Source organism: Tachypleus tridentatus, chromosome 12 (assembly GCF_004210375.1).
Source record: "Tachypleus tridentatus isolate NWPU-2018 chromosome 12, ASM421037v1, whole genome shotgun sequence".
Taxonomy (NCBI): Eukaryota; Metazoa; Arthropoda; class Merostomata; order Xiphosura; family Limulidae; genus Tachypleus; species Tachypleus tridentatus.
The window spans coordinates 52,601,721-52,626,513 of record NC_134836.1 but is presented as its reverse complement, the minus strand read 5'-3'; the positions used below and the strand labels follow the sequence as shown (position 1 = coordinate 52,626,513).

At 34.3% G+C, this 24,793-nt stretch overlaps 1 protein-coding gene across 7 annotated transcripts in view; it reads right to left on the bottom strand.

The window, feature by feature from the left end:
- LOC143233333 (B-cell receptor CD22-like) overlaps positions 1–24,793 on the bottom strand; it is a 173,624-nt gene that overhangs the window by 12,023 nt on the left and 136,808 nt on the right. For all 7 annotated transcript variants that reach the window (XM_076469478.1, XM_076469477.1, XM_076469476.1 and 4 more), the window contains one exon: positions 5,326–5,442. In XM_076469478.1, the coding sequence (XP_076325593.1) occupies positions 5,326–5,442 (117 nt within the window). The remainder of the gene's footprint in view (positions 1–5,325; positions 5,443–24,793) is intronic.

Here is a 24,793-nt window from a genome sequence, read left to right as displayed (position 1 = left end):
ATTTTGTTAATTACGATTCATCGAAAGCATCGATTCAGTGTGGCATTACCATATATATTAATTTTAGTTGTTTTTATTGTTTTAAATTGTATATAATTACATATATGTAAAACTATAAACTGAGTTGTTTTAAAACTTATTTTACTTTCGGTTATATTATTATTAATGTACGTTTTTTTTTCTACTATATTATAGGCATAACTACGATTACTATTTTAACTATAATTAGGACATTTGAAACATAACTAGGACATCAAACCTATTAGCATTGACATAGTATCTACATTCACTCACTATACATATATTTTACGAATTGAGGACAGCTGAAAAAATTACCTTTCCTATTCAAAAATTCGTGCAATTCGTAACACCCAGAGGTTGTGTAACAAGTAAAGACTGAATAATACATTTTTCCATTTCAAAATTAGTGCAATTCCAGTTCCCAGAGGTCGAGTAGCTAGTTAAGAGTGAAGAATATATTTTCCATTCCTAAGTTTGTACATACCTAACTCTCTGAAGGCGAGCGGTGAGTTAAGACGTCCACTTTCACGTGTAACCATGAAGATCTAAGAATAATTATTTGCATTTGAATTAAAACCTAATTGTTTGTTTGTTTTTGAATTTCGCGCAAAACTGCACAAGCACTATTTGTGCTAGTCGTCCCTAATTTTGCAGTGTAAGACTACAGGGAATGCAGCTAGTCATCACCATCTACCGCCAACTCTTGGGCTACTCGTTTACTAATAAATAGTAGGATTGACGGTCACATTATAACGCTCCCACGACTGAAAGTGCGAGCATGTTTCGTGCGATAGGGATTCCACCCCGCGACCTTCAGATTAAGCCTTAGCACACCTGTCCATGCCGGGCCTTTAAGCCTAATGCAAGTTACTCACTGTACACAACTTCTATAGGCTATTGTTTATTAAATTAAATTCTAACGCTATGTACTGTACATGACTTCTATGGACTATTGTTTATTAAATTAGGGCCTACTGCTAACTACTCTACACAACTTTTATAGACTATTGTTTATTAAATTAAAGCATAATGCTAGCTACTCTACACAACTTCTATAGACTATTGTTTATTAAATTAATGCATAATACTAGCTACTCTACACGACTCTATAGACTATTGTTTATTAAATTAAAGCATAATGCTAGCTACTCTACACGACTTCTATAGACTATTGTTTATTTAATTAATGCATAATACTAGCTACTCTACACGACTTCTATAGACTATTGTTTATTTAATTAAAGCCTAATACTAACTACACTACACGACTTCTATAGACTATTGTTTATTTAATTAAAGCCTAATGCTAGCTACACTACACGACTTCTATAGAATGTTCTTTATTAAATTAGGGCCTAATACTAACTACACTACACGACTTCTATAGACTGTTGTTTATTTAATTAAATCCTACTGCTAACTACTCTACACGACTTCTATAGACTGTTGTTTATTAAATTAGGGCCTAATACTAGCTACTCTACACGACTTCTATAGACTATTGTTTATTAACTTAAAATCTAATACTAACTACTCTACACGACTTCTATAGATTATTGTTTATTTAATTAAATCCTAATGCTAACTACACTACACGACTTCTATAGACTGTTGTTTATTTAATTAAATCCTACTGCTAGCTACTCTACACGACTTCTATAGACTATTGTTTATTAAATTAAAGCCTAATGCTAGCTACTCTACACGACTTCTATAGACTATTGTTTATTAAATTAGGGCCTAATACTAGCTACTCTACACAACTTCTATAGACTATTGTTTATTAAATTAAAATCTAATACTAACTACTCTACACGACTTCTATAGACTATTGTTTATTTAATTAAAGCCTAATGCTAACTACTCTACACGACTTCTATAGACTATTGTTTATTTAATTAAAGCCTAATGCTAGCTACTCTACACGACTTCTATAGACTATTGTTTATTAAATTAAAATCTAATACCAACTACTCTACACGACTTCTATAGACTATTGTTTATTTAATTAAAGCCTAATGCTAACTACTCTACACGACTTCTATAGACTATTATTTATTTAATTAAAGCCTAATGCTAGCTACTCTACACGTCTTCTATAGACTGTTGTTTATTAAATTAAAGCATAATACTAGCTACTCTACACGACTTCTATAGACTATTATTTATTTAATTAAAGCCTAATGCTAACTACTCTACACGTCTTCTATAGACTGTTGTTTATTTAATTAAAGCCTAATGCTAGCTACTCTACACAACTTCTATAGACTATTGTTTATTAAATTAAAATCTAATACCAACTACTCTACACGACTTCTATAGACTATTATTTATTTAATTAAAGCCTAATGCTAACTACTCTACACGACTTCTATAGACTATTGTTTATTAAATTAGGGCCTAATACTAGCTACTCTACACGACTTCTATAGACTATTGTTTATTAAATTAGGGCCTAATACTAGCTACTCTACACGACTTCTATAGATTATTGTTTATTAAATTAAAATCTAATACTAACTACTCTACACGACTTCTATAGATTATTGCTTATTTAATTAAATCCTAATGCTAACTACACTACACGACTTCTATAGACTATTATTTATTTAATTAAAGCCTAATGCTAGCTACACAACACGACTTCTATAGACTGTTGTTTATTAAATTAGGGCCTAATACTAGTTACTCTACACAACTTCTATAGACTATTGTTTATTAAATTAAAATCTAATACTAACTACTCTACACGACTTCTATAGACTATTATTTATTTAATTAAAGCCTAATGCTAACTACTCTACACGACTTCTATAGACTATTGTTTATTAAATTAGGGCCTAATACTAGCTACTCTACACGACTTCTATAGACTATTGTTTATTTAATTAAAGCCTAATGCCAACTACTCTACACGACTTCTATAGACTGTTGTTTATTTAATTAAAGCCTAATGCTATCTACTCTACACAACTTCTATAGACTATTGTTTATTAAATTAAAATCTAATACCAACTACTCTACACGACTTCTATAGACTATTATTTATTTAATTAAAGCCTAATGCTAACTACTCTACACGACTTCTATAGACTATTGTTTATTAAATTAGGGCCTAATACTAGCTACTCTACACGACTTCTATAGACTATTGTTTATTAAATTAAAATCTAATACTAACTACTCTACACGACTTCTATAGATTATTGTTTATTTAATTAAATCCTAATGCTAACTACACTACACGACTTCTATAGACTGTTGTTTATTTAATTAAATCCTACTGCTAGCTACTCTACACGACTTCTATAGACTATTGTTTATTAAATTAAAGCCTAATGCTAGCTACACAACACGACTTCTATAGACTGTCGTTTATTAAATTAGGGCCTAATACTAGCTACTCTACACAACTTCTATAGACTATTGTTTATTAAATTAAAATGTAATACCAACTACTCTACACGACTTCTATAGATTATTATTTATTTAATTAAAGCCTAATGCTAACTACTCTACACGACTTCTATAGACTATTGTTTATTAAATTAGGGCCTAATACTAGCTACTCTACACGACTTCTATAGACTATTGTTTATTAAATTAAAATCTAATACTAACTACTCTACACGACTTCTATAGATTATTGTTTATTTAATTAAATTTTAATGCTAGCTACTCTCTACGACTTCTATAGACTATTGTTTAATGTGCATCCTTCGACTTATATAGAACATTGTTTAACGTAACTCCTTTCACATCTAGTAATTGATAAACAGGAACGTTTATTATTTCGATATATCATAAAGCAGTAAATACATTTCCAGAGACACAGTAGAATGATTATTCTCCTTGGTGACTCACCTACACAGAAACTAAATCGTCATGGAAACAAAAGCGGTGTTAACACGCTTGCATAAGACACAAGTTTCACCCCTTGCTTCCACAAAATATCAATCATTGTTATAGATATGAATAAAAGTTTTACGTGTGAAGGGTATAGATACAGTCATACCATTACTACCTATCCTGATGGTGCTAATAAAAGTCTGAATGAGCTGTTCTATAGTCTTGTCTCAGCTAATAGCTCCAGATATACTTTTCCAGTTCCCGCGTTGCATCCGTGGGCTTTAGACTAGCGATTTCCAGCATTCATTTTGTTTAGATAGGTGTGATTATATAGAACACTTTCGTCATCGTTCCCGAGATGTCTAGTTTATAGAAGAGGCTATTTGTGAGCGAATTAAAACCATTCTCAGTAATAGCCTAGATTTGCAAAAGGAACTGCTTATGGTCTCTCTATTAATCTGGTATCCAAATATAAATGGCTCTGACAGTCTTTAATTCGTTAAACACCTCTGCTTATCACAGCAGATAACACTTTTATATAATAATGCGCGTATGATAATGTGAATACTATGATTAAAACTAATGGGAACTCTTGTATTTCCAAGCTTCGTCGTAAGTCCAGAATGTGTGAGTGCAGCAATGTATTATCCCAACAAAGGATATATATGATTATCAAAACATCGCTTTTTCATCAGGTTGCTTTGGTTTCTTTCGAATTTCTCGCAAAGCTACTCCAGGGCTATCTGCGCTAGCCGTCCATCATTTAGTGGTTTAAGACTAGAGGGAAGTCAGCTACCCACTACCACCCACCGCCAACTCTTGGACTACTCTTTTACCAATGAATAGTGAGATTGACCGTCACATTATAACGCCCACATGGTTAAAAGGACGAGCATGTTTGGTGCGACCGGGATTCGAACCCGCGACCCTCGGATTACGAGTCGAGTGCCCTAACCAGCAGGACATGCCGGGCCATTTTTTATAAGATAATTCAACTTTTAATTTTTAAGAGTGGAGTAAACGTTTGTAATTTGCTTTAGTTTAGTGTAATTGTAATCTAATGTGTCAAGTAGAAGTACATCTTTTACGCAACAAGTTCAGTAAAATAGTGCTCATCTACCTATTAGATATGTATTCAGAAACTTATAATTATCGTTGAAATGCTTTATTAATTCATTTCAGTTCCTGATTGTCTGATGAAAAAACAAACAACCTAAAGCAGTATGAATATAAATAGGAGAATTACCAAAGAAAACACGAGTTGTTTGTTGGTCCCCAATTTAATTTGGTACTAAATTGGTACTTAGTTTCGATTATTCTATCGTGTTATTTTATTCGTTGTTTTTACTGCATATTTTTTACATGTTATTAATTACATCATAACTTAAGTTTGTTCAGCTACAGAAAATATCAGAAGAGGAACAAATGCGAGAAGTGATTTTTTTTCTTACTTACCATGCTTTGCACGAAATTTTAACACACATACAATCAAGATAGCTATTAGTACCAGTCCGCCAACTATGCCACTGAAGACAATAAATAAAGGGTTGAGAGAGACAGTCCAGTGAGTATCTGTAAGGAAAAGTTAAGCCATTAATCGATTGTTCTTATAACATTACGCACACATACTTATTAGACAAAAACACATTAGTTAAAGTAGCTTGACTTTTATATTGCTAATGAAACTTTTAACAGGAATCTCTTCTAACCACCTTACAACGTTATGGAAATTAAAGTATAAAGTATAGATATTTTAAGGGGCAGAACAGTTTTCACTGTTTAAAGTTAATTAAAAACTACGGGGTTTGGAAATTCTACGTATTCATTTTCCTTTGTGTGTACAGTTTGGTCAAAAATCACGACACTCGATTGAATACGTAACCGATTTTTATTTATTTGGAAATCCCTGTAGTTTTGGGATTTAAGGAATACCCCCTTATTGGTTAGTGAGTGTCTCGCAAAATCGTTAATATATAATGTTTTTTTTTTGCTTTCTCTGTTGCTAGAATATGGAAGTGTATTTCACTTTATAAGTCAAAATTTACTGAAACTGTCAGTTTATCGAGCAGTGTTTTTTACATACTTCTATATACTACACCAGGGGTTGGCAGTGTGTGTGGAAAATGGTAGCTGTAGTTGGCAAGTGCTTGTAATGCGAAATGTCGCACGTTATGGAAGCTGGTGCGTCGCACGTTATGGCGGGGGGGGGAGGCTTAGGACGTAACAGCTAGAGTCAGCTTTAATGCTTTTCAGACTTAAAACATTTCCGGAATGTTTGAGATTATTGGTGGGCGCGTCAATAACAAAATTTTACCGCGTTATTTTCCATACGGAAAGCCTGCTATATCGACCTATGTGGCTTAATTATGCTCTATATTCTCTGAAACGGTGGTTCTCGTGAGTTCTAAGGTGGGTTTTGTGGTTTTATTATAACTAATATGTATCAACTTTAAATATCTTGTCATTCAATCATCACATGGCTGACAATCTGTAAAATATGAGAAGGTAGTGGACAATAATAAACGTTGAGGCCCGGCATAGCCAGGTGGGTTAAGGCGTTCGACTCATAATCTGAGGGTCGCGGGTTAGAATCCAGGTGGCACCAAACATGCTTGCCCTTTCAGCCGTGGGGGCATTATAATGTGACGGTCAATCTCGCTATTGGTTGGTAAAAGATTAGACAAAGAGTTGGTGGTGGTGGTGGTGGGTGGTGATGACTAGTTGCGTTCCCTCTAGTCTTACACTGCTAAATTAGGGGCAGGTAGTGCAGATAGGCCTCATAAAGCTTTGCGCGAAAAACAGACAAACAGAAATGTATGTTTTCGAAAACGCATAGCCTTATAGCGTTGACAACATATGTATGAGAGGTAAATAGAATTACTTTAACTTCCTGTAGTAGAAAGAGAAACATTACTGAGATATTGCTGTAGATTTTGCACTAAAGCGTTTCCTTTGCTACAGTAATTCCCTTGAAAGTTAAACCTCAACTCCATTAGCGATGCATTTTAATGGTTCTTTTGAAAAAAGAGGAAATATTGTTTCGTTTTTTTCTGTTGACATAATTTGTTGGAACTGGCTATACATTTATAATTTAAATTTTTGCTTCTTTAAAATTATACAAACATTCTGTTTACACGTATTCCATTGAATATACTTTTAAGTTTGAGACAGTTAACTTATAAATTTCCATCTTTGTAATTCGTGGAAACTTTTAAACGTGAATAAAAACGAAAATTCTATTTATTCTTAAACTACTGTATGACGATAGCTTTCAATTCCGTTGGAAAACAGAAAAAGTTGTTTCCTGATTTACTTGAATTTTAGGCCCGGCATGGCCAAGTGTGTTAAGGGTTCGACTCGTAATCCGAGGGTCGCAGGTTCGAATCCCGGTCGCACCAAACATGCTCGCCCTTTCAGCTGTGGGGGCGTTATAATGTGACGGTCAGTCCCACTATTCGTTGGCAAAAGGGTAGCCCAAGAGTTGGCGGTGGGTAGTGATGACTAGCTGCCTTCCCTCTAGTCTGACACTGCTAAATTAGGGACGGCTAGCGCAGATAGCCCTCGAGTAGCTTTGCGCGAAATTCATAAAACAAAAGAAACAAACAAAACCCATCCAATTTATTTAAATCAACATTCTCACTAAAAATTCAATTCGAGATTAGATAAAGATAACTATCTGAACAAACTCTGACTAATTGAATCAGGAAAATTTGAAGCTGATTCGATGTAAACTAAATTAGAAATAAAAATCTGCGTATTAAAATGCATCTTATTTCTATTGTTTGTCCATATTGTGCAAAAGTATACACAGGAAAAACCGGTAACTTATTAGCAGAACGTACGGAGAACACCTTAGAGACATAACAAATTGTGTCGAAGATAAACCTGTGGCTTGACGCTTGCACAATCATACCATTCATCATTTCAAAATACTTGTTTTAAAGAAAGACCATACACACAAACATAAACACAAATTACAAGGAAACATAAATAATTACAAAATAATTTTTTGACCTGGAAACTTTCCAACCCATTGATTTAAATGGTCTTTTAGTTTCTTATAATATTTTTCGTTCTAGTTTTACTCACAGTTAAATGGTTTTATACAGTGAATTATGTATCTATCTATTACGTGTATGTCTCTCTCTCTCTCGCCCAAACCTCTGACTAATGTTACTTGTTATAATCAAAAATAAGCTGAACCAAAAGTTAAATAAATAAAAAATGTTGCATCAATTGAAGGGTACTCCAGGTATAGCTATAATGTCGGATATAGAATGTACCCTAGGTCTTGGAGGTGACTGAAGAAGTAGGACCCACTTTGCGGTGGGGATATACCCTCTATCAATCTTAACTTCTGTTCGCCAGTTTCAAATGAATAATAATAAAATAATCAAAGAAAGAGAAATTTGGAGAGCAAGATGTGGGTACTCTAGCTCACAACGTTCCATATCTATGTCACCCTTTACTTCCTGTAAATAGTTGTGGGAGGGTGATTCCTTTATCCTAAAACAAATTCCTCTGTAGATTTACCTATTCTACAAGTTACTCTTAAACTCCACAATTCTCCGATTGAATTTAGATTTATATCTAGCTGAATAAAAATAATTATTAAACAACCGGCTATTTTATTAAAATAAATTACTTAATATTTTATTTGATAAAATTAAAAATATAAGTGTTAATAATAAGAAGCGTACTTTTCAGATAATAAAATAAAATCAATCAATTTTAGAATATCAAAGAAATTGTGAATAAGTGAACAACATTGAAACATTTCATTTACCACACTGTACATCACAGTTTCATTAAAAGATTTAATTTTTGTTACAGATGCATTAATAGAACAGTTCTCTTATCCTCTAAAGTCGTATTAAGATTGTGCTTATAGTAATTGTATATTTTCAATAACCAGGTTCTTAAAGGAGTGCACCCCGTTAGTACAGCGGTATGTCTCCGGATTTACAACGCTAAAATCAGGGATTCGATTCCCCGTGGTGGGCTGAGCAGATCGCCCGTTGTGGCTTTGTTATAAGAAAACACACACTTAAACAAGTAATGACTGTTCTACTTCTATTGCAAATTTATATTTTTACTTTTATGAGAACAGGTTTATTGAATATTCCACAAACTCAGATATATTTGCTTTAACTTACTCATACGTAACGATTATTTAATTAGTGTAAATAACCCTGAAATAAATAGTGTTATTAGCACAATTTATCCAGTAGAATTAGAAATGTGAGCTCCACTTTCGCAGACACCTCCAAAACCTTGGGTACATTTTAAATCGTACATTTTTGGAGATTCTTTAATAGGTGCAACGTTTTTTTCTTCTCTTCAGCTTGTTTTTGTTTAAAATGAATTATGTATACATATATGTATAACTTTCTATTGTTTCAATTGTTTGTAAGCGTTGTTATACACGTCCATGTGTTGCATTATCACGAGACATCCGATTTAAAATGTTTTCGTTTACGGATTTACTGTTCAGTTAGTGATACCTGAAGAAGGGAATTGCCTAAAACGTTGTATCTACAATAGTATATATACACTAAAAATAAATATCTCTGTAGCTATGTTCTTGGATGTTTAATTTACAAAATTTGTTCATTATCTCTTTCAACAACAACTACGCCTAATTTCTCACGCAGATTTCTACTTTTACCTTTTTAAACATAGAACCAAGAAAATTGTGTATTTGTAGTGTATTTGTACGAATTTACGGATAGGTAACAGAGCAAATAATTCCATAAGCATATTATTGATTCGATTGTCATCTCACAATAATGACTAAAACAAAGAAAAGTGAAATAACTCGCTTGTAACACCAATTGTCACTTCTATTTTCTGGCTGCTACGCCCGTATCCCTAATATTAAAACAAACCTTCGTTAGACATAAGAATAGAGAAAGAAGTGTTAAACGTTTGTAACAAAGTAACTCAGTCGTTTGTTTCATATCTGAAACATCAAATTGCAATTACAGTTTTAATGGTAACTGTTTATTTGAATTACTGTAAGCACTGAAATCGCGAAATTCATTTATACAGAGAATTCCCACAATCGTTTTATGATCAAGAAGTTAATGAAACAAATCATCTAGGTTACTATGATGATCTAGGAAAATATATTTCAACAATTTACCCTCAGAAATACCTTTGGTGTTCGTAAGCGAAACCTTTTTTCCCGGGGCCCGGTGTGGCCAGGGTGTTAAGGCATTCGACTCGTAATTTTAGGACCGCAGGTTCGAATCCCCGTCACACCAAACATGATCGTTCTTTCAGCCAAAGGGGGATTATAACGTTACGCTCAATCCCACTTTCCGTTCCTAAAAGAGTTGTCCAAGAGTTGGTGGGTGGTGATGACTAGCTGCCTTCCCTCTAGTCTTACGCTGCTAAGTTAGGGGCGGCTAGAGCAGATAACCCTCGTGTAGTTTATCCCGAAATTCAAAAACAACCATACAAACAAAATATTTTTCCCGACAAATGTTTTTTAGTAACAGTGGAGTTCGCCCAGGAGCTTATGAAGGTTATTGTAAGAAAATGAATTCTACTGAGATTGTCAAGTTTGAAAAGAACAAAGCTGGATATACTGTAAATAAACATGATAAATATTGTGACAATAAATGAGAACGAGTTGATAAACCTACTCTTGACAACCATGTAGTTTTCTTTATATATATTGTTTTGTTCTACAGTCTTCTCTCCCTGTCCCGTTGTAAAGTGCTCCAGATTGAAAAACAATGATCTTAGAAAGAAAGCAGGTCTTGCCTATGAATTGACTAGTAGAGAACTAATCTAAGAAAATTTCCAGTAGCACAGTGGACTTACAACGCTAGAAACTGAATTTCGATACCCATTGTGTAGATTTATGCTTTACTACAAACAAACAATCTGAACTATAAAAACGTGCTTGGATCTAAAATGTAAACTCGCTTTATTTGTCCAGTGGGCGGCGTTATCTCGTGATTTTTTATCTCTGGAAGCATTGGTAAACTGCGACTTTTGGTTAACGTTATAATAGGTGAGCAAATGATATTCAAATACTAATCCGTTCAACTCGGATACATTGTTCAATGTTGAAATATCCATGTGGGCAGAAAAAGCGTCACCTACTAGAGAGAGCAAACTAACGTAGTATTAAAAACTTTCTACGACACATATTTCTACCATGATAAAATCGAAATTAACTAATTATATTTTCTGACGATATCAATATTATATATACAAGGTAGGAAATTCGTTATATACGCATATCACTTACTGATTTCCTTTATGACGTTTACTTTATCGAAAGCCTTCGCACAATGCGCCACACTAAATGATGATACATGTTTACCTCTTTCTACACTCAGCATAAAGAACTAACCAAAAATTAATTATACGAAATAATCCATGTTGTTTGTATAAATATATCATAATCCCCAACAGTAATTATTGCAATTAATTTTAATATATATGACATTTATAAGCTATTAAGGACTAATTAACCAAAAAAATAATGTGTATACAAGAAATATGGTATATAGATAGTCTAGAAAAATGAGTTGTTTAATTGTTTGTTTTTGAACTTCGCACAAAGCTACACAACGGCTATCTGCGCTATCTGTCCCTAATTTAGCAGTGTTAGACTAGAGGGAAGGCAGCTAGTCATTACCCCCCACCGCCAACTCTTGGGTTGTCTTTTACCAACGACTAGTGGATTGACCGTCACGTTGCCCTTACGGCTGAAAGGGCAAGCATGTTTGGTGTGAGGGGGATTCGAACCCGCGACCCACAAATTACGAGACGAGCGTCTTAACCACCTGGCCATGACGGGCCTTAAAAGTGTCGTCTAATATGGAGTGAGAATTATAAATATCCAAAACAGCTTGTTAAGTTTTATTGTGTATCAAAACAATAAGTCGTGTATTTAACAGCTATGAGTTTTTTTTTTTTTTAAGCTTTTATCTACATACACTTAAGTCAACATTAACAAAATTAAAACATTTCATCTTGATTCTCAACCTATGCACATGAAGAATTATGTAAATAAAAGTACATATTTTACCTTATCACGACTGAAAAGAAAGTTACATTTATTTTATTTACTCATTACTTTATAACGTGTCTTACACCTTTATTGTTTATTTCTTTTTTGAATTTCGGGCAAAGCTACTCGAGGGCTATCTGCGCCAGCCGTCCCTAGGCCAGGTGGGTTGAGGCGTTCGACTCGCAGTCTGAGGGTTACGGGTTCGAATCCCCGTCACACCAAATATTCTCGCCCTTTCAGTCGTGGAGGGCGTTATAATGTTACTATAAATTCCACTATTTGTTGGTAAAAGAGTAGCCCAAGAGTTGGCGGTGGCTGGTGATGACTAGCTGCCTTCCCTCTGGTCTTACACTGCAAAATTAGGAACGGTTAGCACAGATAGCCCTCGAATAGCTTTATGCGAAATTCAAGAAGCAAAACAAACAAGCGTAGGAATAAAAGTGTAAGGAAAGGACAAAGTTCACACGTTATTGAAGACGAGATAAATGTAACTCTATGTGATTATCAGCCTCAGTTGTTGGCTTCATTACAACAAGGAAGTGACAATGTGTGAACTAAATAAAAGAAGATAATTAGGATATTAACGTAACGTGTAATTTTATAACCATTTTAAAATAGGCAAATACCAGTTAAGTAGAAAACAGATATTTTTATTACCATTACTTTACGTGTATATAATATATACAGAGGTTTATTGACCTCCAAACTTTTAAACATTGTCAAGAGCTCTATGAAGTGGAATACTTAACATTGTAATTAAGTTTTGCATTCGCATTGTTATACATGTAAAGTTTTAGCATTAAGATATCTCTTCACATGAGCAGTGTAAAAGTTAGCAATGTAGGGAGGTGAAAGTGTATGAGAAAAATATATAAATAACATAATAACATATAAATATAAAAAATTCTACAATTTTTCCCATACGAATACACCGAAACGTTTAAGGATGTTTTATAGACAGATCATAGAAATGTTTTTAGATAACCATGTTTAGTTTTATAGAAACTTTAAGTTTCACTTATTCAATGCTTTCGTCTTTTTCTTTTCACTTTAAAACCAAAATCAAAATACAAAGTTGTATCAGATGAAATGGTTTTCAGCTTATGCAATATTTTCATTTCTATACTTAAAAATGTTTATTATTTTTATAAATTTAATACTGTACAGCACTTACTTGATAGCCTTATAAGCACAGAGCAAAATATTTCAAATAACAATAAATTCACAGTATGCACAGGTCTGAGAGAAACGAATATTAGTGTATTTATGTTGGAAAACATGAATCATTGAAAACAATTACGTATTTTCCAACACAATTACTGGAGTTCGGATATGATTGTTGAACTTACCACAACAAGCGTGAAACTGGAGCGGATAGCGAGTCCTAAGGTAATTAATTTTCACGTAACCAAGCTACTGTTTTGTTTACAGTTAGTCAGTATAAATAACAACCAGAGGCGTCAGGCAATCTATACCGGTCAACATGACCGTAAAGTTCCTGTGGAGCTGATGTCTCATGAGGTGTCGGTAGACCAACACACTGCGGATATATTCAAGTATAAATCCAGTCTCAGTATTATGACATTTACACTAACGACGTCAAGCCTTTTATGACAAGCTATTTTATATCTGAGAGCTGGTAAACAAATACATAACATGAAAACAACATAGGCGTATGTATATTACACACGATTTCTCAGTTATAAAATGCAACGCTTCACTCTAATTAAGCTTACAAAATTGTAAAAAAGTAAAATAGAACTTATGAAAAATGTTGCAGTAAAGTAACATAACTCGTATATCGAAGTGTCTTTGCTTTTAGCTAAAGCTCGTTTTACATAATTATTTCGAATAAAATGTTGTGCTAATTCATTGTAATTGATTTGTGGTTTGGTTTGTTTTGAATTTCGCGGAAAGCTACACGAAGGCTATCTGCGCTAGCATTTCCTAATTTAGCAGTGTAAGGCAAGAGGGAAGGCAGCTAGTCATCACCATCCACCGCCAACTCTTGGGATATTTTTGTATCAACGAATAGTGGGATTGATCGCACATTATAACGACCCCACGGCTGAAAGGGCGAACATGAATTGTTTTGTGTATGCCGCAATTAGCTTTTCTTATAACAATTCTGTTATATTTAGAGACATAATATCAGTAGTTGTTAAAGAAAGTGCTGTTTACATAGAAGATTTATATATAAATCCAAGTGTGTGTGTTTTCATTCCGAAAAGCCACCTCGGAATTATCTGCTCGTCCACCGAGGGGAATCGAACCCCTGATTTTAGCTTTGTAAATCCGTAGACTAAACGCTGTACTAGTGGGAGACAATATATCCCCCACTTTCATAAATATAATGGTAGAATAGTAAACAAGCAAGTAACCATGTTTAATTCTGTCAGTGACTCTATGTTTCGTATTTCATTCTGACGAATTTAATAAACATTAAAGTCCGATGCGCTTTTGTAGAATAATATGACTGATGCACATAAAATGTGCTTTAGAGATGTAAACAGTTAATATTGGAAGCAAATTTCGATTGGTACCAGCTTGTTAGTACGAATACGCTTAGAAGAAACCCTCCATTTATCACGAAAATATTAATTTAAACAGAAATTTACGCAAGTGTCAGAAAGCACAGAAAGAAACAAAATAATTAGATATATTTTTTTGGGGGATCATTTGGAGATGACTGTAGTTGGTTTCATGTCAAATAAAAAAGTCACAGATCACAACCTGACTAAACTATTGTTTCTTATGATAAAGGATTAGAAAGATTTTAAAGCATAATTTAGTACCTGCTAAAATTGTGTGTAAGAGTGTGGTATCATCGTACGTATTTGTGTTTAAATTATACGTTGAGAAACAGCTGCAGAAGTTAATTAAAACTTGAAACTTTATGATGCACACACACACACGTGCTTGTCCTTGTTTTCGAATATTTTATCATTAGCTTTGTAATAAAAATAGTTTAATTTTCCTTAAGCTACTTTCTTCATTTGGTAATCGTACGGCATTTAACTTAGCAAAAAAACGTGGAACACAACTTTAACAAAATTTAGTACGGAAATATTAGTTTTCCCAAACTTAAAAAGCCCCTACCAACTCGGCGAGTCAAATGGCTTACGACGCTATAAATAAGGGTTCGATACGCGTGATTGGCAGCGTATAGATAGCCCATTACCTAGCTCTGTGATTGAAAATAACAAACACTCTCACGTATTCCGTAAGGAGATCAGTTGGCTCACAGTATCAAAACGTGTTTGTGAAGGCAACCATGCTATGCGCTTATACTGTTCACAGAAACATGTTTTGTTTTGATTTTTAAACTTGAGACAGATAAAGGTAATTAGAATAATTCTCTGGAGCCTCCCTTTATCTTGTGTCAAATACATTAGAGTAGTTATTTGTGCATGTAGTGGATTAGGTATGTGTTTTATTTGTTTTATTGTTAGTTCCACGAGATTAACAGTTGCCACGTGATTACAAACTCGTGCAAAACAAGAAACCGTTCATTCATCAACTGTTCCTTAAGAAAAGAAAAACATCTAATAGAAGACAAATTAGTTGGATGTTTAAGAGATTGTGATTTAACAGTCTCGCGTTTACGTGTCCTAGCTACTGAACTGATTAACTGGTTCAGAGTTTTTATCAGAATGAATGTAGAGAGACGGGAAATTTTTTGATTTTCCTTTTGTTTTTGAATTTCGCACAAAGCTACACGAGGGCTATCTACGCTAGCCGTCCCTAATTTAGCAGTGTAAGACTAGAAGGAAGGCGACTAGTCATCACCACCCACCGCCAAATCTTAGGCTACTATTTTACCAACGAATAGTGGGATTGACCGTCACTTATAACGCCTCAACGGCTGAAAGGGCGAGCATGTTTAGTGCGACGGGGATTCGAACACGCGACGCTCGGATTACGAGTCGAACGCCTTAACCCACCTGGCCATGCCGGGGCCCAAATGTTATTGAAACGGCTGCCAAACATTCGAATATCTCATAGCCAATGGATCTATGGAGAACGTTTGGGCAATCAAGTAGTTTAACATTTTAACAGATCCAGTAGACAATCATTGTTAATGTCAATGTTTGTTTTACTTCGCGTAAGTGATTCTTTATCGCATGTACATTTCTATATGATTATTGATTCAAAAGTTTTACATTAAAATAACTTGGTTCATACAATTTAAAGCACCAGACATTGTCAATAAAAATATGAAACTAGCATCCACAGTTATTCGCGGTAAAATATGCAGTGAAAAATACTATTTGGAAATACATACATCGTTACGTGTTCTACAGCACTGTTTAATCCTAAGTCCACCTTACGAAATAAAACCGAAAAGCAAACGAATGATGCTACGTTTTGAACCAGCGTTTTACGTTACAAATTCTTAAACTTTATTTTAAGAACTATACCTCTAATTCTAATTTAGTTTGATGGTCGCAGGTTCAAATCCCCGTCACACCAAACAGGCTCGCCATTTCAGCCGTGAGGGTGTTATAACATTACGTTAAATCCCACTATTCGTTGGTAAAAAGTAGCCCAACAGTTGGCGGTGGGTAGTGATGACTACCTGCTTTGCCTCTAGTCTTACACTGCTAAATTAGGGACGGCTAGCGCATATAACTCTCGTGTAGGTTTACGAGAAATTCAAAACAAACCAAACCGAACTAATTTAGTTTGATCATGCTGTTTGCTGAACCTTTTCGTATCCCGTTTTGTAATTATGTATTCACAAAATAATGTATAACCTCTCACCATGATTTTCTGGAAACTAAGATAATTAGTTTTTACACGAGGAAGCTATGAAGGGTGTGTGGAGACATAGATAGACAAGGGAGAGAGAGAATGCGTGTAACACTTATAATGATGAATCGCCTAGTATCTCAGAACGGCTGGTATGGGTATTAATTACCACTTAACTGATAAACAGAGAAGAGCGTTTCGACCTTCCGAGGTCATCTTCAGGTTAACTAATTCAGGTTAAAGTTGTTATCTGCTTATCAGTAAAAGTGTTAACACCCATACCACCCGTTCTGATATACATTTTTATTTCACTGGGGTTTCTCATCATTAAGAATAATTGCCTTATGAAGAACTTTGGAACTGCGCTTTCTTTTAATAAATAGTTAAGAATTACATATATTAGGAACCCCTCGGGCTGTGGCCCATATTTACGGAGTTTCTGTAATTAAAATTCAATGCCTGAACTACTATTTTACACTTTTTTTAGTCTAATGATCTTTCTCGCTATGTTGTATATTTAATATCTTTGAACAAGTCACGAACAGTAATTAGCAGAGGTTAGATTTACATGATCTAATATAAATCGATGCCAAGTTTACGATTCGTTTCCGGGGAATCCTCTTTAAAGTGTTTTCGCTAAATATTTGTTTCTCTGAGGGTTTGGGTGAAAAGGGGCCCATGATATTTGTTAGAAGTCGGTGAGTCTAGTAGTTTAGGAAAAGGAGTTTTAGAGATATTCGAGGATCCGTAAGGGGTTGGACGAAAGGCAAACTTTAGGAGCGAGACGATTTATTTCAGTCGACTGAAAAATGAATGTTAATATAAAAATAGAAAACTATATGGTCCGTCATGGCTAAGTGGTTAAAACACTCGACTTGAAATATGAGGGTTGCGGGTTTGAATCCCTGTCACATCAAACATGCTCGCTCTTTCAGCCGTGAGAACGTTAAAATGTGACCGTCAATCCCATTATTCGTTGGTAAAAAAGTAGCCCAAGAGTTGGCGGTGGGTGGTGATGACTAGCTGCCTTTCCTATTGTCTTACACTCCTAAATTAGGGACGGCTAGAGCAGTTAAAAAAAATAGTTCTATGGGAAATGAAAATCTTGAAATCCAAGTATGTTTTACACAGTTTTAAAATCTTTTGTTTCAGGGTTTCTTCTCTGTCATATACAATTAATCAGAACAAATAATAAATAAATACATCTACAATATCTGAGTACTTGATTATTTAAAGTTTATATTTACATTAAAATGAAAGTGTTGTCTTGTATTCATTTCTGTAAAAATAAAAAAGGGAAAATTGCAGTATAAGAGATAATATAATATCATAGTTTCAGTTAAATCGGTAACCGCATTTTCTGTTTTATACAGCCGCTCATTTCACACAATTTTCGGCGGATGGTCTCGAGTTCCCCCTGCGATATAACTCTAAATTGCAGATATGGTGATCAGGGATCGAATTCTTCCAAAGTAAGGAAATATTTCCCTCACTTTAAGCTGTAACTGCGTTATAAGCAATCTTTAAGCGCGGATGATGGGTGGTAGGGCACTGATGACACGCTATCTTTGCTTTGATTTTTAAATCAAAATTAGAATAAGCGGTAGACATTCGGAGTAGTTTTCCTATATGTACGAACTATAAATACAAGCTGTTATTGAAATTCAACCAATACGGAAACAAGAACCTAATTTGATTCTTTGCCTGTGGTTATCTGAAGATTCTTTTGTTTTGAATTTCGCACAAAGATACACAAGGGCTATCTGAGCTATCTGTCCCAAATTTAACAATGTAAGACTAGAGGGAAGGCAACTCTTGATCTACTTTTTTACCAACGAATAGAGGAATTGACCGTCACTTTATAACACCCCACGACTGAAAGGGCGATCGTGTTTGGTGCAATGGGGGATTCGAACCCACGACCCTCAAATTACGAGTCGAGTGTCTTAACCACCTGGTAATGCTGAGTCTTCTGGAGAATGAATTATCTTAATGTTGCATAGATAAAACTCCCAACTTTTAGCATTATAAGCTCTTAAAATTATCACTAAGCAAACGGGATACTTGGGCAATTAGTAACAGATGAGGAATACTATGAACTTGTAGAAGTAAAAAAGAGTGACAGAGCGAAAACATAAAAAACAACTATGACGAAGAATGTAAATACGTCATATCATTACATCTCAATTTTATATTCCTTATAATAACATGAGTTAAATAAATATTAATATCAGCGACACCGCAGGGATTGTGTTAATAAGTTTAAAGGCCAAAAAAATCTACATTTTGTGCAGAAAAGGTGAAAAGTCCTCAAGTGAAAACGCATACAATTTTTTTTTTTGTGACAAATAAACTTACAGTTCCAGCGTATCAGAAGAGGGTGAAAAAACTAATTAACTTTTATTGTGTCGTAAAATATTTTGCCAGATGTTGATATCCGTTGATGTATAACAACGCTTTCATCTGTTTGCATTTATTTATTTCAATATATATTCTAGTCCCTCAAATAGCTGGCTAAGTGCGATAAGAAATATACAGTATATATAGTGCTCTCCAACGTGACCTTTTGAAAATTAATCGTGTTATTAATTTTAAGTTTGGTTGTTTGCATATTAAGCACTTATACTCAGAGATATCTGAATATCTAATCGTAATATTACTAAAATTACTTATTTTTAATAATATATTCAGGACTTTATTAAACGTAACATACTCTGTCTTTTTTTTTATTAATTCAGTAATTTGTTGTTTGGAATGAAGCACAAAGCTACACAATGGGCTATCTGTACACTGCCCACCACGGGTATCGAAACCCGGTTTCTAGCGTTGTAAGTCCGCATACATACCGTTGAGCCACTGGGGGGCTAATTCAATTTTTTGTTTGTTTGTTTGTTTTGGAATTTCGCACAAAGCTACTCGAGGGCTATCTGTGCTAGCCGTCCCTAATTTAGCAGTGTAAGACTAGAGGGAAGGCAGCTAGTCATCACCACACATCGCCAACTTTTGGGCTACTCTTTTACCACCGAACAGTGGGATTGACCGTGAAATTATAACGCCCCCACGGCTGAAAGGGCGAGCATGTTTGGTGCGACCGGGATGCGAACCCGCGACCTTCAGATTACGAGTCGCTCGCCTTAACACGCTTGGCCATGCCGGGCCGGCTAATTCAGTAATTTACCGTTACGGTTGGAGAATTTTAACGTTGAAAACTGGGTTTCGATACTCGCAGTCTGGCACAATACAGATACCTTGTTGCGTAGCTTGAGCTTAGTAACAAAACAAACTTATGTATTTATCCTAAAACAGATTTTTGTTTAAATATTTTGACATATACGGCTTGTTATATATTCCAATAGAGACAAAAAGAGAACCTTCAATACCTGCGCATTTCAAATTCTTTTAGGCAGGATTAGAGTACATAAATATATCGGATTTTTGTAATTAGCTATATTTTTGTGCGCCAGTAATACGAAATGTGGGACACACGTACGCCTGGGATTCGATTTTATTACTCTACCGTCTACCCTCAAATTAAATTCTTTTACGACGGATTAGAGTAAATTAATCTTGAGACTCTGGACGTGCTGGAATAATCAATCTAAAGGGTTTGACCTCCTAGGAGAAAAACTGTAATTTGATCTCAAATCGGTCAAGAGACGACAGAAGTATGAGCCATAGGTTTGGACTCGAACTTAGAGCCGTTCTATGAACCGTTAACAAAATTCGGAGATAACACACACAAGGCCCGGCATGGCTAAGTATGTTATTACCAATATTCGTTGGTAAAAAAGTTGCCCAAGAGTTGGCGGTGGGTTGTGATGACTAGCTGCCTTCCCTCTAGTCTTACACTGTTAAATTATGGACGGTTAGAGCAGATAGTCCTCGAGTAGCTTTGCGCGAACTTCGAAACAAACTCACCTTTCCCTTGAAGATATAGGCTATTTCTCTCTATAATCTCAGCCTCTGATCAACCTCTGCTACTAAAGCTAGATCAATATTTTTGATTAAAGAAAAACGAAACAGACTTTCCATCAAAGAGTGGAAATAAATCACTGTTATGGAGGAAAGGTTTCTTACACACACAAAAAAAATATATATAAAAATGTAAAAACGAGGAAAATATTTCGATACCAACACTTTAATAAAACTGGGTTCCTACACGGTCAATAAAACTGTAACAAAATGTCACCAGAATGAGAACAAATTTAATCAAAAACATTCTTGGTTGATAACGTTGTGAATGTGCAAAGTATTGGGTTGAACGTGATCGTAACCTAACACATCTTAAAGAACCAAATTTCAACACTAATAAACATGAGGTGCGTTTAAGACAAACAGTTTAAAATGATGAGTAAAGATTCAATAAGCAATTCTATTTAAAATAAAAATAAATTTACAAATAATGTGTCTACTGCAAAGATGTACCTACTTGTATCAAAGATATAACTACTTGTATTCTGACCAGCCTGCCATTGTTATAACTACTTGTATTCTGACCAACCTGCCATTGTTATAACTACTTGTATTCTGACCAACCTGACATTGTTATAACTTATTGTGTTCCGACCAGCCTGCCATTGTTATAACTAGTTGTATTCTGACCAACCTGCCATTGTTATAATTATTTGTATTCTGACCAACCTGCTATTGTTATAACTTATTGTGTTCCGACCAGCCTACCATTGTTATAACTACTTGTATTCTGACCAACCTGACATTGTTATAACTATTTGTATTCTGACCAGCCTGCCATTGTTATAACTACTTATATTCTATTCTGACCAATCTGCCATTGTTATAACTATTTGTATTCCGACCACCCTGCTATTGTTATAACTATTTGTATTCTGACCAACCTGCCATTGTTATAACTATTTGTATTCTGACCAACCTGCCATTGTTATAATTATATGTATTATGACCAACCTGCTATTGTTATAACTTCTATTCTGACCAACCTGACATTGTTATAACTTATTGTGTTCCGACCAGCCTGCCATTGTTATAACTTATTGTGTTCCGACCAGCCTACCATTGTTATAACTACTTGTATTCTGACCAACCTGACATTGTTATAACTATTTGTATTCTGACCAGCCTGCCATTGTTATAACTACTTATATTCTATTCTGACCAATCTGCCATTGTTATAACTATTTGTATTCCGACCACCCTGCTATTGTTATAACTATTTGTATTCTGACCAACCTGCCATTGTTATAACTATTTGTATTCTGACCAACCTGCCATTGTTATAATTATTTGTATTCTGACCAACCTGCTATTGTTATAACTTCTATTCTGACCAACCTGACATTGTTATAACTTATTGTGTTCCGACCAGCCTGCCATTGTTATAACTACTTGTATTCTGACCAACCTGACATTGTTATAATTATTTGTATTCTGACCAACCTGCCATTGTTATAACTATTTGTATTCTGACCAACCTGCCATTGTTATAATTATTTGTATTCTGACCAACCTGCTATTGTTATAACTTCTATTCTGACCAACCTGCCATTGTTATAACTTCTATTCTGACCAACCTGCTATTGTTATAACTATTTGTATTCTGACCAACCTGCCATTGTTATAACTATTTGTATTCTGACCAACCTGCCATTGTTATAATTATTTGTATTCTGACCAACCTGCTATTGTTATAACTTCTATTCTGACCAACCTGCCATTGTTATAACTTCTATTCTGACCAACCTGCCATTGTTATAACTATTTGTATTCTGATCAACCTGCCATTGTTATAACTTCTATTCTGACCAACCTGCCATTGTTATAACTATTTGTATTCTGACCAACCTGCCATTGTTATAACTATTTGTATTCTGACCAACCTGCCATTGTTATAATTATTTGTATTCTGACCAACCTGCTATTGTTATAACTTCTATTCTGACCAACCTGCCATTGTTATAACTTCTATTCTGACCAACCTGCCATTGTTATAACTATTTGTATTCTGACCAACCTGCTATTGTTATAACTTCTATTCTGACCAATCCGCCATTGTTATAACTATTTGTATTCTGACCAACCTGCCATTGTTATAATTATTTGTATTCTGACCAACCTGCTATTGTTATAACTTCTATTCTGACCAACCTGCCATTGTTATAACTTCTATTCTGACCAACCTGCCATTGTTATAACTATTTGTATTCTGACCAACCTGCTATTGTTATAACTTCTATTCTGACCAACCTGCCATTGTTATAACTATTTGTATTGTGATCAATCTGCCATTGTTATAACTTCTATTCTGACCAACCTGCCATTGTTATAACTATTTGTATTCTGACCAACCTGCTATTGTTATAACTATTTGTATTCTGTCCAACCTTCCATTGTTATAACTTCTATTCTGACCAACCTTCCATTGTTATAACTATTTGTATTGTATTTTGACCAACCTTTCATTGTTATAAGTGTTTAACTTTACTACTGAATACTTTTGAGAATACATATAACAGAAAATAAGTTATGGTCCAATTTGTTTTTCTTGTAGACCTTGTTTACCTTTAATCTTGACAAAACGTTGCAAAAAGTGCATGCCATTTTCAATGTCATTGTACATAAAACTTTGTCTTTCCTTGTATAAGGGCATTGTACTGCAGGACATTTACTTTGAGTACCACAAAAAATACCGATGGTTTATTAAACAACGTCAAACAATTATGAGCCACTTGGATGCATACTTCAGTTCATGTCTGGATGATAACTCTTTGGTTTTGAACTGATCGAAAATTCTCGAAGATATTTTTGAAAGTCTAGATAAGGCAGGATTTTAGCATTTTGATATTGATAAAACATATTGTTTGAGGAAAACATATACAAAACTTTAATATTAGCGTCATTGTTTCTATCACGCAACAACTAAATACACAATAAATATTGATATAACATTGGTGTTGGTTAACTGTTTTTTGTGTAGTAGATCAGAGCTCTACTAAAGATCTGATGTAGTATAATTGTTTATGTTTTGCAACAACTAAATATACAATAAAAATTAAACGTAAAATTTTTGGACTTGCTATCTGGACTATATTAAAAGTCTTCTAATGAAATAACCACTGTCATTTAATTTTCTGTTTGTCAAACAACGGACGAAATTAAAGTCTTCTAATGAAATAACCACTGTCATTTAATTTTCTGTTTGTCAAACAACGGACGAAATTAAAGTCTTCTAATGAAATAACCACTGTCATTTAATTTTCTGTCTGTCAAACAACGGACGAAATTAAAGTCTTCTAATGAAATAACTACTGTCATTTAATTTTCTGTCTGTCAAACAACGGACGAAATTACTTATATAAAACTTTTTGAACATGGACATAAATATATTTCCGACTTATCTTTGTTACCGATAAAAACAGACTATATGCTTGTTACGAAATGTGTGTTGACAACTAAATGTTGAATATTTCCAGGATGTACACTAAAGAATGGGACAATAATGGTTCTGGATTTATGATAATTACCAACAGAAATCCTTGTAATAAACATAATTATTTACTTTACATTGTCTTCAGTAACATTAAGTTTCTTTTCTCACGTGCTTACAACGATGGAACATTAGTGCGAATTATGTTTATTTTTTACATTACAAATTGCCAGGAAATGTTCGCACTTCCCATATCCTAAGAACAATAAAAAAATATTTTAAGCAGAGACAAACAGTAATGACATAAACGACAAAGACTCGTAATTATCTAAGTTTTAAAACGCACCAAGACGAGTTGTCTTCAAGCGAGACAGGTAGACGTCTTTACAAATGACACATTGCACCAACTTACATCTTCCTCGTTCATAAACTGTCCAGCTTAAAATGGTAAGAAAAAATAACAAGTTCTGCACTTCTTGAATAAGTCATGGAATACTAAACCTTAATCACTGACTTACGGGACACAATCACGTGGGAAATAACCTTTAAAAAAACTGATTTAATAAGTTTTTTTAAACATATTATCAGAGTGTATCAGTCCTACATTCAAGCCTCTGGTTATACGTTGTTGACAGCTTGAAATGTTACAATATTCAAATGCATGATTACGTTATCAAAATACGCTTCGCTAATATAAATGTATTTCTGTTGATTTTGTTTATACATTTTCGTTTGTT